Here is a 15,887-nt window from a genome sequence, read left to right as displayed (position 1 = left end):
AGTTTTGTCTTGTTCATTGTGTTCCAGTGCCTAATACATGAACATGGTAGCCAGACTTGGTGATCAGCACCTTTAGTCGCAGCACTCGCCAGGCAGAGGCAGGTAAATCTTTGTGAGATGGAGGGCAGTCTGCTTTACAAAGCAAGTTCTAAGCCAGCCAGGACTACATACTGAGACCCTGTCCAAAAACAAACAAACAGGAGGTACATACAATTGCTGATTGGATAACATGGTTGATCTATTTTAAAGAAAATGTAGTCTAAAACCTATATCATTTTATGAGAGAAAAATTATTCTATGTCACCTTAAAATTCAATAGAACTGTTTAATGCATACTACCTTCCTAGCTAAGTACAAATACAGTACTGATTGTTTTAAAGTGGGAAGGTTTACTAACAGTGTGTCTTATTTGAGTAGAAAGCTTTCCCCTAACAGGCACTAGTATTTTGGTTGCCAGTTGATGGGCTTTGTAGATATGATTTAATCCTGAGGACTCTGATCTAATCTATGTTTAATCCCTTGGTAGATACTATGGAATTACTGGGATATGGTGGAAAGTACATGGTGGGCCCAGCTGGAGAAAGAAGGGCAGTAGGGACATGCCCTGGGAAGATCTCTCTAATCCTTGCTTCATCTCCCTTTGCTTCTTGATCACTGTGACAGAACATCTTTGCTGTCACAAACCCTTCTGGCATTGGGCTGTGCTTCACATCAGGCCCAGAAACAGAGCCAGCCAGGCAGCCTGGAGCTGAAGACACTGATGCCAGGAGGCAAATACATCATTACTTCTGTTAAGTTGTTTATATATGATATCTTGTCAACGGGACTAAAATGTGCCTGGCTGTGGTGAGAGGCCAAAGCTACTCCATCTTGGGACTGGCTTCCATCTTAAAGAAGAGAAAAAGCCTGAGAACTTGACCTGCAACGGAATCCAAGCTGCACCCAAATACCAGGAAGGACCCCACAGCTTGTCCTTGGCCAGAGTTACTCCCTAGCTACTTCCTAGCAACAATTAATCAGAGATTAGTCAGATTGTTTCAGATGTACTTTCAGACCATTTGTGATTGTATATGGTCTTGCCTCAGGGAACCCACCTATCAGCTATAGCCATTCTGTTAGATGCTTGTCAAGCTGGTCACCCTTTCCCTCACCCCCTCACCCCCTTACTTGTCCTGATGAGGGTTAGAAGCTGCTCTGCCTTCCCTTCCTGTCTTTCTGTGTCAGAGTTTAGTTAGAGGAGAGCCAAGCCCAAGCTTGTAATAAAGAGACCCGTAATGCTATTACATCAGAAATGGCTCCTTGGTGGTCTTTTGGGGTTTATGAATGCGTCCTTGCACAAAATTTTGGTGCTTTGGCCAGGAACTTCAGGCCCCCAGGACCCAACCCTTAGGGTCTTAATGCTGGTAATGTCCGTTTCAGTCTGTGAGTCTGTCCATGTATTTATGTGGCACTAGATAATTTTGTCGGTTTCTGCACAGTACCTGTCTCTCATAAATTCTGAGTGGTGCCCACATCTGTAATTCTGTTCTGAAATGAGACCTAAAAAAAAGGTATTTCATGGTCAGATGCAACTGGGCAGACATGCCAAAGAGTTGTAACACTCAGGGGCTGGAAGATGTTCCAGGCACTGATCAGGAGACCTGAGTGTCTCATTCGGATTGGGTTGTTTCTTGCTACGGGGCAACTTTTCACTTTGATAGAAAATGTTGGGTCTAGAGGACCTGCCCTCTTGGCTTAAACTTTTTCTCCCCAGACAATAGGCAGAAGTTTTTGCCACAGCTAGCAAAAAGCTCGTACCAGACCGGTCGCGGTGTCTCCTCCTACACTCCCTCTACTCAGTCCTCCAAAGAGGAGCAGAAGAAGATGCTGTTTTTCCACCCCAGCCTTATTCAACCCCTCAGGCAGAATGGCAGCAGCTTCAGGCAGCCCTGCCTTGTGAGCCTGAGTCTCTTGGCCTGTCCTCACATGAAGCAGGGACAATCGATGATCAAGGAAACCAACCTAACACCTATTGGCCTTTTGCCACTAATGACCTTTTTCTGCTGGAGAATTCAAAGCTCCCCCTTTTTCAGACAACCCTCAATATTTAATTAATTTCCTAGAAACAGTGCTTTTCACCAACCCACTTGAGATGTTGCAAAGAGCTCTTGCAGGTTTTCCTCACCACAGCTAGAGGCCAGAAAACTGGTTCCTGGCCCTGGAGGGAACCTGCCCAGATTAGGGCTTAAACTCTGCTAAAGGTAAGGAGAGACTCTAAGTCTTACCCCCAGGCTCTGTTTGGTAGGTCTCAAAGTGCCTATGAGACTTAGCTACTAATTTTGCCAAAGTGAGGGAACGCAGCGGTAGCTCTAGCATTTATTAACCAGACAGCACCAGGTATCAGGAAACTCAAATGGGTTCAAGGACTAAGAGAAAAGAGTCTAAAGATAATGACAGCAAAAGTATTTAATAAAGATTTTAAAAAAAGAGGTGTGAAAGAAGAAGAAACAGGCTCTCCATCTGGCAAGGATCCTGTTGGCAGCCATGGCCAAACCAAAGGACTATGGGAGATGTCTGAAACAAACCAGAGGACTGTGGGAGATGTCTAAAACAAACCAGAGGACTGTGGGAGATGTCTGTAACAAATGGCTTCTAGGAACCAATGTGCTTACTCAGGGCCTGGCACCAGGCCGGTGACCTACCTTTGTAGGAGGCATCTAAAACAAATGGCCTCTACAAAAAGAGGTAAGGGGGGCTCTAAGGACTGAAAATGGCCCCGCTTTGAAAAGAACCAATGTAGGAGGACCACTGGGCCAGGAAATACACCAAGAAAACGTCTATTCAGACCAGGGCCTTAAAAGATATCCAGGGTAACCCTCAAAATAAAAAAGAAACCCACCAGCTTCCTTGTTAGAATAGAGCTTAACATTCTGTCTTGCTAAAACCTAGAAGTCTCTTCAACAGTTTATAAATAACCTCCTGGTAACAGTAGAAACCAAACAAGAATGTCTAAAAGAGACCCAAGACCTCTTGGAGACCCTGAGAAAATTTATACTATCAAGTCTCCACTAAGAAGGCCCTACTCTGCCAATCACAGGAGACCTCCCTAGATCTGGAGGATACATATTAAGAGAAGGTCAGAGGTCTTTCTCTCTGAGGCCAGAAAGAAATTTCTACACCAGCTCTGGGGTTGCCAGAAGTGACTAAGCCATTCCAGCTATTCATGGACAAGAGACCTGGGCCCTGGCATAGGGCAATGGCCCATCAAAGAAATTAGACCCAGTTGCCAGAAGGCGGGCCCCTGTTTGCACTCCATCACAATGACAGCCCACCTGGCTAAGGATGCTGAAAAACTGTTACTAGGCCAAAGCCTGACTATCACCAATGCCAGAATGACTCATTACCAGCCTCTCCTCTTAAGTCCCCCTCCCACCTCCCCCAGGATAACCTTTCAGGCCCCAACTTTCCTGAGCCCTGCTACTCTGCTGCCTGACTCAGACCTTGACAGACCACTGCATGACTGCTCAAGACATTTTGTTCCACATCCATGGGACCACACCAGATCTTCAGAGCTTCATTCAGGATAGATATTCTGGGGCAGCTGTGGTCTCAAACCCCAAGATCATATGGGTAGAGCCACTCCCAGAAAGAATGTCAGCCCTTAAACCTGAACTGGTAACTCTAAGCAAGTCATTAGAGCTGAGAAAAGATAAAATGCCTTTGCTACAAAATGCTCTTGTCCATTGGCATATTTTATAGGGAGAGATGCCTTCTGATGGGAGAAGGAAAGACTATCAAAAATAAAGAGGAAATCCTCTTCCTTCTAAGGGCTCTCTCTATGGGGGACTAAAAAGCTGGCCATCATCCACTGCTTGAGACACCAGCAAAGGAAGAATCCAGTTTGAGAAGGCAATAGGACAAATAAAGCAGCCCAACATGCTGCTCTAGAAATCAGACCTCTCATGCCTCTGACTTCCTTGGATCTAGGGGATCGTATATTCTCTAACCACCTTACGTATTCAAAAGATGCCATAATCTGGGCTAGGAATTTGCCTGTGTCCCAACATTATGGCATATGGAAGAGAGCAGCAGATTACAAACCCATTGTGCCAGAAGAAATGGAACTACACATACTTCAGAAGATTCACTGCTCTTCCCACATGGGCGTCCAGAGAACACAGGATTTGCTAATATCAGGATTAGAGATGCCAACCCAAAGATAGCCAAGACTGTCAAGAACCGTAAAGCCTGCCAGCTAACTAATGTGGTAACTAACAAGAACGCTGATAATAGGTCAGAGGCACAAAGCCCAATCTACTGAAAGACAGACTTCACTGAGTCCATGACGGGAGTACCATTTAGGCTGTACATTTCAGCACCCAGGCAACACCACCAACCAAAAGCAAAAAGTGACCTAATCCATTAAGTTCATAATTCTTGGAATGTCTCTAAATGTACTAACCTTGGTTTTCGGCTTCTGCCCTTCTGGCTGATTGTTCTTGTTAACTGAAGTATGTCAACCTTGGACAAATTTTGGGCTTAAAAGCCCACCCTGAGAAAGGATTACACTGGGATTCTGCACAACCAATGTAGTAGTGTAGTGCCAGGGAAATGTTAGTGATCCCAAAAAGCAGACAGGAGCCAATCTGATGGAACTCACAGCAGGGTCTTTATTTTAATTGAGCTAGCTTGCACCCCTGCCATGCACCACCATCACATGGGACAGTTTTGGTGGTGGGGGAGCCCTGAATATCTATGGGGCAAGGCTTTATAGAGAGCAGCAACCAGGAAGTATGTGAGCAAGCATCTAATTGGAAAGCTTCTGAGGCCTTCAACATAACTGGCTGGTGCTGGAAGTCCTATCATAAACTTAACTTCTGCTCCCCCTCTGCATTGGTGACTGTTAGGCAGGAAGTGGCTTGTAACCTGGGGGTGCAGGTTTGCTGAGGGAATAAACCTGGAGACACTGGTCTTGTTGAAGGTGTAGCCTGGATATTCTGGTCTTGTTGGGGAATAGCCTAGAGACTGGAACTAGGCTCAGATTTTTTTTGGGGGGGGGGGGGGCAACTTGGAAACTGATGGTAGGTGGCAGCCTGTTAGTTTACCTGAGTTCAAACTTAAGTCAGGTTCTCGAAAATACACTCTGAACTTAAAAGAGTTGGCTTCTCAGTAGGTGACTGACTAACAAAGAATTTATATTGGCTTAAATCCATGCCCAGGCAATCTCCTCTGGTGGATACTCCACAACAGGATACACAGACAGTAGACATCTACTCTATGCATTTTAGTAAACCAATATGAGTAGCTAATACTATCCCTAAAAAAAGCTAATTATTTGGGGAATTTTAAATAGTGTGCATATTGGAAGAGTTAGGATAGACATCAAAGGTAAAACTTTAAATTACTACAATTCTATGGTTTTTTTTTAAATTTTCATTCATGTTTTCAATGTTTTATGGTGAAAATTATGTTTGAGTTTACAGTAAGAATTTATTTTATATTGTGTGTGTCTGCCAGCGCAGGAAGGCCCTCTCCTACCCAGGAGCATACCTGTGGAGGCCAGAGAAGGCTGTAGACCCTCTGTGCTACACCCTGATCTGTCACTGAACCTGGAGCTAGGCCGGCAGGCTGCAAACCCCTGCGATCTTCTGTCTCCACCCCCACAATGCTGGGGTTACAGGAGCCAGTGTGGCCATCAGCTTTTTACATGGCTGCTAGGTATTTAGAAGAAGGTCTTCATGCTTTCTCCAGCAAGATGTTTTACCCTCTGAGCCATCTCAACTCTGGCAATTATTGTTTTTATGATATATCTTTTACAGTGGATGGTTTCTCTAGTAAAGAGAATTCTTTTTCTTAATGTCTCTTTACGTCACCCCAGCTGGCTTGGAACTTTCTGTGTAGACCTGGCTGATTTCGAACGTGTGATGTGTCTCCTGCCTCCTGGGATTACAGATGTGCTGGGATTACAGATGTGTCCCACTAAAGAGTGTCAAGTACGTCTCCACTTTGTTTCCCAAAGACAAATATTTCATTAGTGCATCATCTTCGAAAATGAGTGCTAAAGGCGGCGTTTGATACAGCTGCATGTACACGGCTTGTCTAGACGAGCGCAAGGTCCTGGTTTTGATAGCCAGCACCTGAAAAAAAAAATACCAAGTAAAAAGTGTATGAAGTTTCTTAAGTCGAACTGTAATAGATTAGATTACTTCGCTTAAATTTAGTGAAAAGATAGTTTTACTGATATTTTGCCAAAATAAAAATACAATGTATACTCTTCACGTTAAAGTAGTTGATATTTTTCCGGGAGAATTTCAGAAGCAAGTTGGGGGTAGATTCCACGCTGGACCTCTGGGTGCCGCTGTCGTCAAGTCCGTGGTCATTCTGACCCAGTGATCTCCGCAGGCTTTTGTTAACACATTGCACGGCCCTTCGCTCGGTTTGAATCTCTTAGCGCCCTGTCTCCTGCTTTCCGCTTAGAATGTCTTGACCATCATCTCCAGCATATTTAATGACTCTGATCGAGGTGTTGCCTTTTAAACTTACCTGGAAAGCTAGGAGTGGCTACAGAGAGCGAATTCGCGTCTCAATGGCTGGGTGGATAGGAAGTAGCCCACGGAGCAGGCGCACTGAGCGCAGGAAGCGCCTCCTCCCTTCTGCAGTCTTTGTTCTGTTCCCAGAACTGCGTATCTATTGCTCTGCTTCTTTTGAATAGTAGGCAGAGTGGTTAAAGGTGGGGAATCTGAGAGTGAATGCTGAGAACTGCTCCACCTAGCCACGACTGCAGAGACCAACTTGAGAATGGCTGGATCTACACAGCAGTTCCACCAAAGAAATTATGTAAGCCTTTAGAATTTGAAAATTAACTCTACTGAAAATCATATAGACAGAATTGGTCTGGACTTAAATGACAGCGGCTTGTGGCACAGACTGATTTGGGAATTCCGGATGGCATCTTAATATCAGCATTTAAAAATTCGGATGCGGAGAACAACTCCACAAATGTATCACATAACTTTTAGAACATATCTCTGACTCCAGAAGTAAATCGACTCCAGAAATGAATGGAGAGCATTACAGCAGTAAATATTGGAAACCCTAGACCAGAGGAGCAGGACTGCCACTCCGCAGTGATGGACATGGGGGCAGAACAGCTGGACAAAAAAAAAAAAAAAAAAAAAAAAAGGCCTTGGATTTTGATGAGCCACATCTATGCAGCTGACCCATCCTGCAGAAGAGCCGACCCTTCCCGTGACCACGTTCCAGGTGATCCTCACTGACATCCTTAAGGTAGAGTTCTCCTGTAATTTCTATACAATCTCATAAGTCATACAGTATAGAACCTACTGTCCCCAGATTGCAGCGATGCTTAATTTTTATTTTAAAAAAAGAGAAAAAAAAAAAAAAAAGGACCGTAAGGATAAAAGATTGGAGGCAGTCTAAAGACCCATTTCCAAAGTTCCAGTTGAAATGGAGGTCAAGAACTACAGTGCAGCATAGGTCACTGTCAACCCGGATTCCACAGGTAAGAACTGCAATTACATAAACAGGGTGGCTGAGAGCTTTGCTTAAATGGACAGGTGAAAATTGTTGCAGAAGGAGTAATCACACGGACCGCTCACCTCCGAGAATCACTATATAACTGTCACCTCCTGAGAGATGGAATCCTGAATGGGGGCAGACTCTAAAGCACAGTCTTGCCATCAGTGCCTTCACAGAGATGAGCCATCTCTTTTCTGCAGCTCAAGCATTACCCAAGCATTTTCATCAACAAAGGTAGTCTGTATGCAGAGAATGATGGTGCAGGCCTGTGACCTCAGCATCCAGGAGACTGAGCAAGAAGATCCAGAGTTTAAGGCTAGCCTCAACTACAAAGTGAAATACCAAAAAACAACGACGACGGCAAAAGCAATCCAAGTGCTTCTTTTCAGACAAGCCTTTTTTTTTTCTTTCTTCCCTTTTCTTTTTGTGGTGCTGAGGTTTGATCATGAAGTCTTTTCTCTGCCAGGCAGGTATCTCATAGTGAGCCACATCCTGAGCCTTCATTTTTCCTTGAGACAGGGTATGGCTGTGTAGCATAGGCTGGTCTCATATTTATAACGCATCCGTCTCTGCCTCCTGATGCTGGATTACAGATGTGTACCATTGTGCCTTGTGCTGAGTGATTGGAACATTCACCCAAGCCTCCTTCAGTACTTCAGACCAGTGCTTGGGATCTCTCAGGATTCCCCTTTCTCCCTGACCAAGTGACTTTGCATCAAGAGAGTGCTACTGTCCTATGTCAACGAGGACAGATTGCGATAGTATTCCTGGAGAGTGCCTTTAAATTGATTCTTAGCGTGATAATCAGGTTTGGCTGGCTCAGGGCCATCCAGAGCCTCCCTGTGATGGTGGGTGGCTGACAGGAAATACAAGGAGTACGCTTTGCCAACACCTTCAACTAGGCAAGACACTGCAATGTGCTCCGTGGAGCCTGTCTACCTGGTGACCAAAGTATACACCAACTTGAAGCACAAGAGCTCACTGTCCTATCATGTGACCAGCTAATGCAGTTCTTCAACCTGGGGACTCATACAGCTAAGTATGTCCAACACTGTTCCGTCTCAGAGTCAGAACCTACCAGGGCCTATGTGATGGGCAGTTACTACGTTGCCTAGTCCTTACCATGAGTTTTCAGGAGCTGCTGCTGGACCTCAGTGTACCAAGTATACAGCACTGCCAGGCAGATGGAGGTTTAGCTTTGAAAGCCTTGCCTTGGTTTCTATACTCGTCCTCCTCAAAAGGCTCCTGGCAGCCATCCTGGGCCTATTACTCCATCCCAACACCAGGGACATCTGTCAGCCTGGCCTCTAAGCAGGTTTTGGAGTTGCTCCCAACTTAACCCTCACCTTTTAGTAGAATCGATGCATGGCCTCACCTATCCGATTAATTCCAGAAACATCTTTGAATTGGACATTGCCTGCAGTGTCAACAATGAAGCCTTACATGTTGTATTGGAGTCAAATACATACATGTGAGTTTGAATATTTTCACTTAATACAACTTTTATAAGTCGTTCCTGCTTGTCTTTTGCTGGTAGGGACGGGAAGCTCTACCAGTTTACTGAATGCTTTTATACGTGCTTTATTTTGCCTCTTTAATTTACAGTTCCTTTTAGAAGAACTTTGCATGCATTAATATGCTTTAACATGTTCTGAAAACTCTTTTTTTTTATTAAAGAGTTTCTTTGTTACAATAATGAGGGGGGGGTTATTGCATTGTTAAGTTGCTACCCTTGAGGCCCATATACTTGTCTTTAAGATGCTGAGAAACTGAATTTAGTTATAAAAGAGTCATACCAATTCATAATGCTGTTAAATCCCTCCTTCCTTTCCTCATTTTCTGAAACTTTCATGACTATTGTATCTAGTTGGCTGCCAGCATCCTGTCTAAATTGTTTCTGAAATGCAAATACCATATTTTCTTGTCAGAAAAAGCAAAGTAAATTACTGTAACTTGAAACATTATAGTTTTTAAACTTATTTATCAAGGAATAAATTAAAACATTTGCAAAGACTTAGATTTTAAATATAACAATGAAAGATCAACAAAAGCTAAGGCATTTAGTAATTTAATCAAAGACAATTATGTTTTTTTACCTAAGACAACCAAGAGGTAAATTTGTTTTAAATTATGATGATTACACAAGAAAATTCATATTCCATTTAGTCATTTATTAATGTAAGAGTTCAACTTTTCCCTCTGTTTTCATTTTCTTTCTTCTTTTTTAATCTGAAACAATCTCCTGTAGCCAGGCTGACCTCAACCCATTGTGTAAGCCAAGAATGACTTCGACCTTCCTGTCCTCCTGACTCTAACTTCCTGCTAGGATTGCAGGATTATGGCCTGCACGCCACGCTTAGATTCCTGCTGTGCTGTGGATTGACCCTGGGGCTTTGTTCGTGCTCAGCTCTGATGTGCAGATCAGCTGAGCTCCTCTCCCACCCAAGCTCAGCCTTTGAGAAGTAAAATACATAATCATAAATTTAACATATTTACAAGAAAATATTTCTCTCTGATGAAAAGATCTCTGGTATATTATATATCCAAATAATTTATACTAATGCCTTCACAAATGTCATTTTATTACTATAATCCCAAAGTCATAATTTCTTTACAGGAATGTGTAAGTGAACATTAGTAACTGATAATTTACTTTTTGAATATAGTAAATTAGAGCAAAGCAAACAAGAATATTGTAAGTGTTCTGATCTTGGAGTGCACTTCTTAGTGAAAGTATTTCGGAATTCAGCAGAGCATCATGGTATACCGTGCCACTGTGTTAGAATGAGTCAGGACACTCAGCATATGACAAAATGGCGGGAAATACACGTGTATATGTAAATGTGTAATTTATAAAACATGCAGTAGTTTTTCATATGGTTTCAAATGATTTGCTTTGCATTTATCATAACTAGAACAAAAGCATTGGCATCCCAGAAATACCCTTCCCGTTAGGCTGCACCGTTGGCTGCGGGTAGGAGTGGCTCCCAGTGTCCTCTCAGCTGCTGCTGTGGTCAACCTAATGATCCAAGTGCATAGCGAAGACAGCTTTTTAAATTGACGCTTCTCAGATCTTCACACCACTCTTCTAATTGCTTTGGAATCCATTCAAAATCTTTTCTTTCTTGTACTTTCAGCTCTTTTATTTCACTTCCAGATTGTTATGTTTAAGTTGGTTTGCTATCCGTCACCATCTTCCCATTTTGTGTTTTTGAACAAAGTAATCAGCAACTTTCCATATCTGCCAACATCTCACTCAGTGGACAAACATCTTTCACTGAATGTTACAGTCACTTAGTCATTCAGAATACATGAAAGTCAGCAAAAGTTTGCGGTTGCTGCAGCTGATTTGCAAGCTGAGACAACACTCTGGATAAAGCAGGCTAGTTCTCAGAACGACCTACAACCACGGCACTTTTAGCAGAAGGAACACATTTAACTGGAAGTTCTTTTCTGAACAAACCAAGTCTTCAAAACTGGCATGAACTTGGGAAGTTACTCCTCCAAATTCTCAAATTATTCCTGCTTTTCTTCAAACTATAAGATTGAATTCATTCGGCTGGGTATGATGGTGCACGTCTTTAATTCCAGCACTTGGGAAACAGAGGCAGGTGGATCTCTGAGCTCGAGGCTAGCCTGGTCTACAGAGTGAGTTCTAGGATAGCCAGGGCTACACAGAGAAACCCTGTCTCAAAACAAACAAAAGCAGATTCAATTCATTCATCTCGATTGTCTGTTTGTTGACTGAACCTTCAGCATTCTTCACCATTCTAAATATCCCAGCTCCACACCAAGCTCTGGACTTTCCAAGAACTCCCTTCAGCCAGGATCCTGTAGTAAAGCGGAATGCCTTACTGTTCCTAGAAGGCACTTCTCAGGAGCTACCCTCTGTTTCTGCAAATGTATCTTCTTGGCCTACTTTGACCTTTGTCACACCGCTAGCATTCCGAGCTTCATTGCTGCTCCTGAGAGCCCGCCAGCGAGCCTGAAAGGAGCCAGGGTATGCTCACCACTGCAGCTGTGCCCCATCATCCTAACAATGAATAGAAGGAAAGTGACATCATCATCATCCAAGGCAGAAGATACTGCTGTTGAGAAAGCCACCTTCTCCTGCAGAATGTAATGCATCATTATAGAACACCTATTATCCCTATAGCCTCCCTAAAAATAAAGATGTGGCTGTTTTCATCCTTGAAGACTAATATCACAACTTCTCTGTCTTTTGAGTTTGAAGTCAAAATTATACATTCATGTGATCACTTTAATGAAATTGCAGGACCCCAATTTTATTCTCTTTAAAATAGATTATCTTTGGGGAAATTTTAAATCTTCCTTAACATAGCTTCTTCAGAAAATAAAAAGGGAAATACAGATATGGTTTAACATTGTCTTCAAAATACCAGATTCTGAAATTATTCAAAGCTCAATGGGAGGAAAATGGAGTGGAGACTATCCTGAAGTCTGAAAGTTGATCTCAGACACACACACACACACACACACACCTAATATTTTTTTCATCCTCAAAAATGTTCTTTGTGGCCCGAGAAATTATCAGATGATGAAGCTATACAACAAAAATGAGGGGCTGATTTTCTTTTCTTTGTAGTTAGAGAACTCTCTTAACTATTATTTCTTTAATAGCCAACAAGGAAATAAGGTAATTTGGACTGCCAGGTTCTCCGGCACAGTGCAATACAACAACATATCTATAAAGAAGTGAACATTGTTTCTTTTTACATATGCTACATCATACATATATACATACATACATACATACATACATACATACATACATACATACATAGGCATACTATTATAAAAAAATTTTTTTATCTATTTACCTGACAATAAACCAGGACTTAAGATACCTGATTACATTTTCAAGGAGTGCAGTAACTTGTTAGGACTCTGGGCGCCGCTGTTCACCAACCTGGGGGATACTTAAACCACACCACACAACCAACTTAAAAAGAAAAAAGGGAAAACGCGTGACTCTTAGACTCTCCTTCCTGCCACATTGAAAATGTCTGCCTGAGACTGCTCAGCGTACAGCTCTCTTCTATGATTATCTAAAATATTAAGGTAAAGAAGACCCCGGAAAAACAGAGAAACAATATCCTTGATACCAGATTGAAGGGGGAAAAAAAGGCAGAAAGCCGGAGAGCAATGGCGATGCCAGAGAAGCCAACCGGCTGGAGCCTGCTGATGCTGCTGTGCCTTTCTCTGGAGCTGCTGTTGGAAGCTGGGGCTGGAAACATCCGATACTCTGTGCCAGAAGAAACCGACAAAGGCTCCTTCGTGGGCAGCATCGCCAAGGACCTGGGACTGGAAACCCGAGAGCTGGTGGAGCGCGGGATCCGCATTGTTTCCAGAGGTAGGTCTCAGCTTTTCTCCCTGAACCCGCGAAGCGGCAGCTTGGTCACCGCAGGCAGGATAGACCGGGAAGAGCTGTGCGCTCAGAGCGCGCCCTGTATCGTGAGCTTTAACATCCTTATGGAGGATGAAAGGAAGCTTCTCCCTATCGAAGTAGAGATAATTGATATTAATGACAACACTCCCCAGTTCCAGTTAGAAGAGCTAGAATTAAAAATGAGTGAAATAACGACTCCAGGTACTAGGATCCCTCTGCCTCTCGGGCAAGACCTTGATGTGGGTATAAACTCACTTCAGAGCTACCAGCTAAGCGCCAACCCTCACTTCTCCCTGGATGTGCAACAGGCACCTGAAGGACCACAACAGCCAGAGATGGTACTGCAGAGACCTCTAGACAGAGAAAAAGATGCTGTCCACTACCTTGTCCTCACTGCCTCTGATGGCGGCAACCCAATACATTCAGGGACTCTGCAAATTCATGTTCAGGTGGTAGATGTGAACGACAACCCACCAGCATTTACTCAGGCAGAGTATCACGTGAGAGTCCCTGAGAACATTCCATTGGGCACTCTGCTACTCAGGGTGAATGCTACTGACCCAGATGAGGGAGCTAATGGCAGAGTAACCTACTCCTTTCACAAGGTAGACCACAGTGTGGTCCGGAAATTCCAGTTGGATTCTTACACAGGAGAACTATCAAATAAAGAACCACTAGATTTTGAAGAATACAAAGTTTATCCAATGGAAATTCAAGCTCAGGATGGCGCTGGACTCATGGCCAGAGCTAAGGTGCTGGTAAATGTTTTGGACGTTAATGATAATGCCCCGGAAGTTGGAATCACGTCTGTCACTACCACAGTACCAGAAAACTTTCCTCCCGGGACCATAATTGCTCTTATCAGTGTGCATGATCAAGATGCTGATAACAATGGTCACACCACATGTTCCATTCCTGGCAACCTACCCTTTAAACTGGAAAAGTTAGTCGACAATTATTACCGCTTAGTTACAGAAAGAACCCTGGACAGAGAACAAAGCTCTAGGCACAACATCACAATAACGGCAACAGATCAGGGAACTCCACCCCTGTCTACCCAAGCTCACATCTCACTGCTAGTGACAGATGTCAATGACAACCCTCCAGTTTTCGAACAGGACTCCTTTTCTGTCTACATCCCTGAAAACAACCCCAGAGGGGCTTCCATCCTCACAGTAAAGGCCCAGGATGCTGACCACAATGAGAATGCACTAGTGACTTACGCCCTGGAGGAAGACACTATTCAGGGAGTACCTTTGTCTTCTTACTTCTCCATCAACTCTGACACTGGTGTGGTTTATGCACTGCAATCCTTTGACTATGAGCAGTTTCGAGATTTGCAGCTAAGAGTGATAGCCCGTGATAGTGGGAACCCACAACTCAGCAGCAATGTATCTCTGAGTCTGTTCATGATAGATCAGAATGACAACGCCCCAGAGATCCTGTACCCTGTCCTCCCTACTGATGGCTCCACTGGTGTAGAGCTAGCACCTCGATCTGCTGAGCCCGGTTACCTAGTGACCAAAGTGGTAGCAGTGGACAAAGACTCGGGACAGAACTCTTGGCTGTCCTACCGTCTGCTCAAGGCCAGTGAGCCAGGGCTGTTCTCAGTGGGACTACACACAGGTGAGGTACGCACGGCTCGAGCCCTAGTGGACAGAGATGCTCTCAAGCAGAGCCTGGTGGTGGCTGTGCAGGACCATGGCCAGCCTCCTCTGTCCACCACAATAACATTTACCATAGCAGTGGCTGACAGCATCCCTGACCTCCTTGCTGACCTGAGCAGCATCGGAACCCCTGCTGATCCCCAGGAATCAGACCTCACACTCTACCTGGTAGTGGCAGTGGCTGTAGTCTCCTGCATCTTCCTGGCCTTTGTAATCGTGCTCTTGGTCCTCAAGCTGCGACACTGGTACTCCTCACGCTTGCTCCAGACTGCAGCAAATGGACTGACCGGCCTGCCTGCCTCCAACTTTGTAGGTGTTGATGGGGTACATGCATTTCTACAGACCTATTCTCATGAGATCTCACTCACTGCTGACTCTCGAAGGAGCCACTTGATCTTCCCGCAGCCCAACTATGCAGACACACTCATCAGCCAGGAGAGCTGTGACAAAAAGGAATTTCTGTCAGCACCCCAGTCTCTGCTTGAAGATAAAGAGGAAATATTTTCTCAGGTAAATTTGTAATGACCTTATAAGGTATATCAATGAAAATAATCTTGGCTGTACATACTTGCTTTCACTGTTTTCTATAAATAGTGTGTTCCGTTACTCCCCAGTAGTGCCTGGGAATGCTTACTGTTGTTTTATGCCACTGGAGATTAAACCTCAGGGCTTAGTATGCATGCTAGGTGAGTTCTGCCATAAGGTCTTGATAGGATGTCTGGGTTGGCCTTGAACTCACTTTGTTTCCCAGCAGGGTTTTACATTTATAATCCTCATGCCTCAGACTACTGGAGTGCTGGCATTTCAGGCATGTAGGCACAACACAAGTGGCCTACCCTTTTAGATTCCTGTTAACATTCTGGGGCTGGAGAACATGCCCAAAATCCCACTCTCAAAAACAGGGTGGAGAGTGGAAACTCCTACGGTGGCAAGGAGCCTTTGGTCATACTGTGAGTGGTGAGGAGGGGGAGTGCGTGTGAAGGCTGACTCCTTTGGGAACAAATGTGTCTCCTATTTCTCACTTATGCCTGGCTAAATCATTTCACTGATCTGAGGTGACCATCCACTTATTCAGAAATGATAGTGGTGAAACCCATCAAAGGTCACATTTTACTTGTGTGAATATAAAATGATAATAATCTATAAAAATTGTGATGTTATTGCTAAACATCTTAGTTCTATAATCTCTCATTAAGAGATAATTTATGTGCGCTTAAAAAATTTATCTCCTTAAGTAACTTATGAAATGGGGGATGATGGACAGAAATTTTGTCAAGATAGGGAAGCAGAAG

At 43.8% G+C, this 15,887-nt stretch overlaps 1 protein-coding gene across 1 annotated transcript; it reads left to right on the top strand.

Moving 5' to 3' along the window:
* The first annotated feature begins 12,376 nt into the window (after positions 1-12,376).
* Positions 12,377-15,887, top strand: LOC127663987 (protocadherin gamma-A1-like). Its single transcript, XM_052155843.1, has one exon. It carries the CDS (start codon positions 12,685-12,687, stop codon positions 15,115-15,117), a length of 2,433 nt encoding a protein of 810 aa, XP_052011803.1. The 5' UTR covers positions 12,377-12,684; the 3' UTR covers positions 15,118-15,887.

The sequence above is a fragment of the Apodemus sylvaticus genome, chromosome 13, assembly GCF_947179515.1.
Source record: "Apodemus sylvaticus chromosome 13, mApoSyl1.1, whole genome shotgun sequence".
In the NCBI taxonomy this organism is placed as follows: Eukaryota; Metazoa; Chordata; class Mammalia; order Rodentia; family Muridae; genus Apodemus; species Apodemus sylvaticus.
Note: the sequence above shows the minus strand (reverse complement) of the source record. Positions and strands in the feature narration are given on the sequence as shown.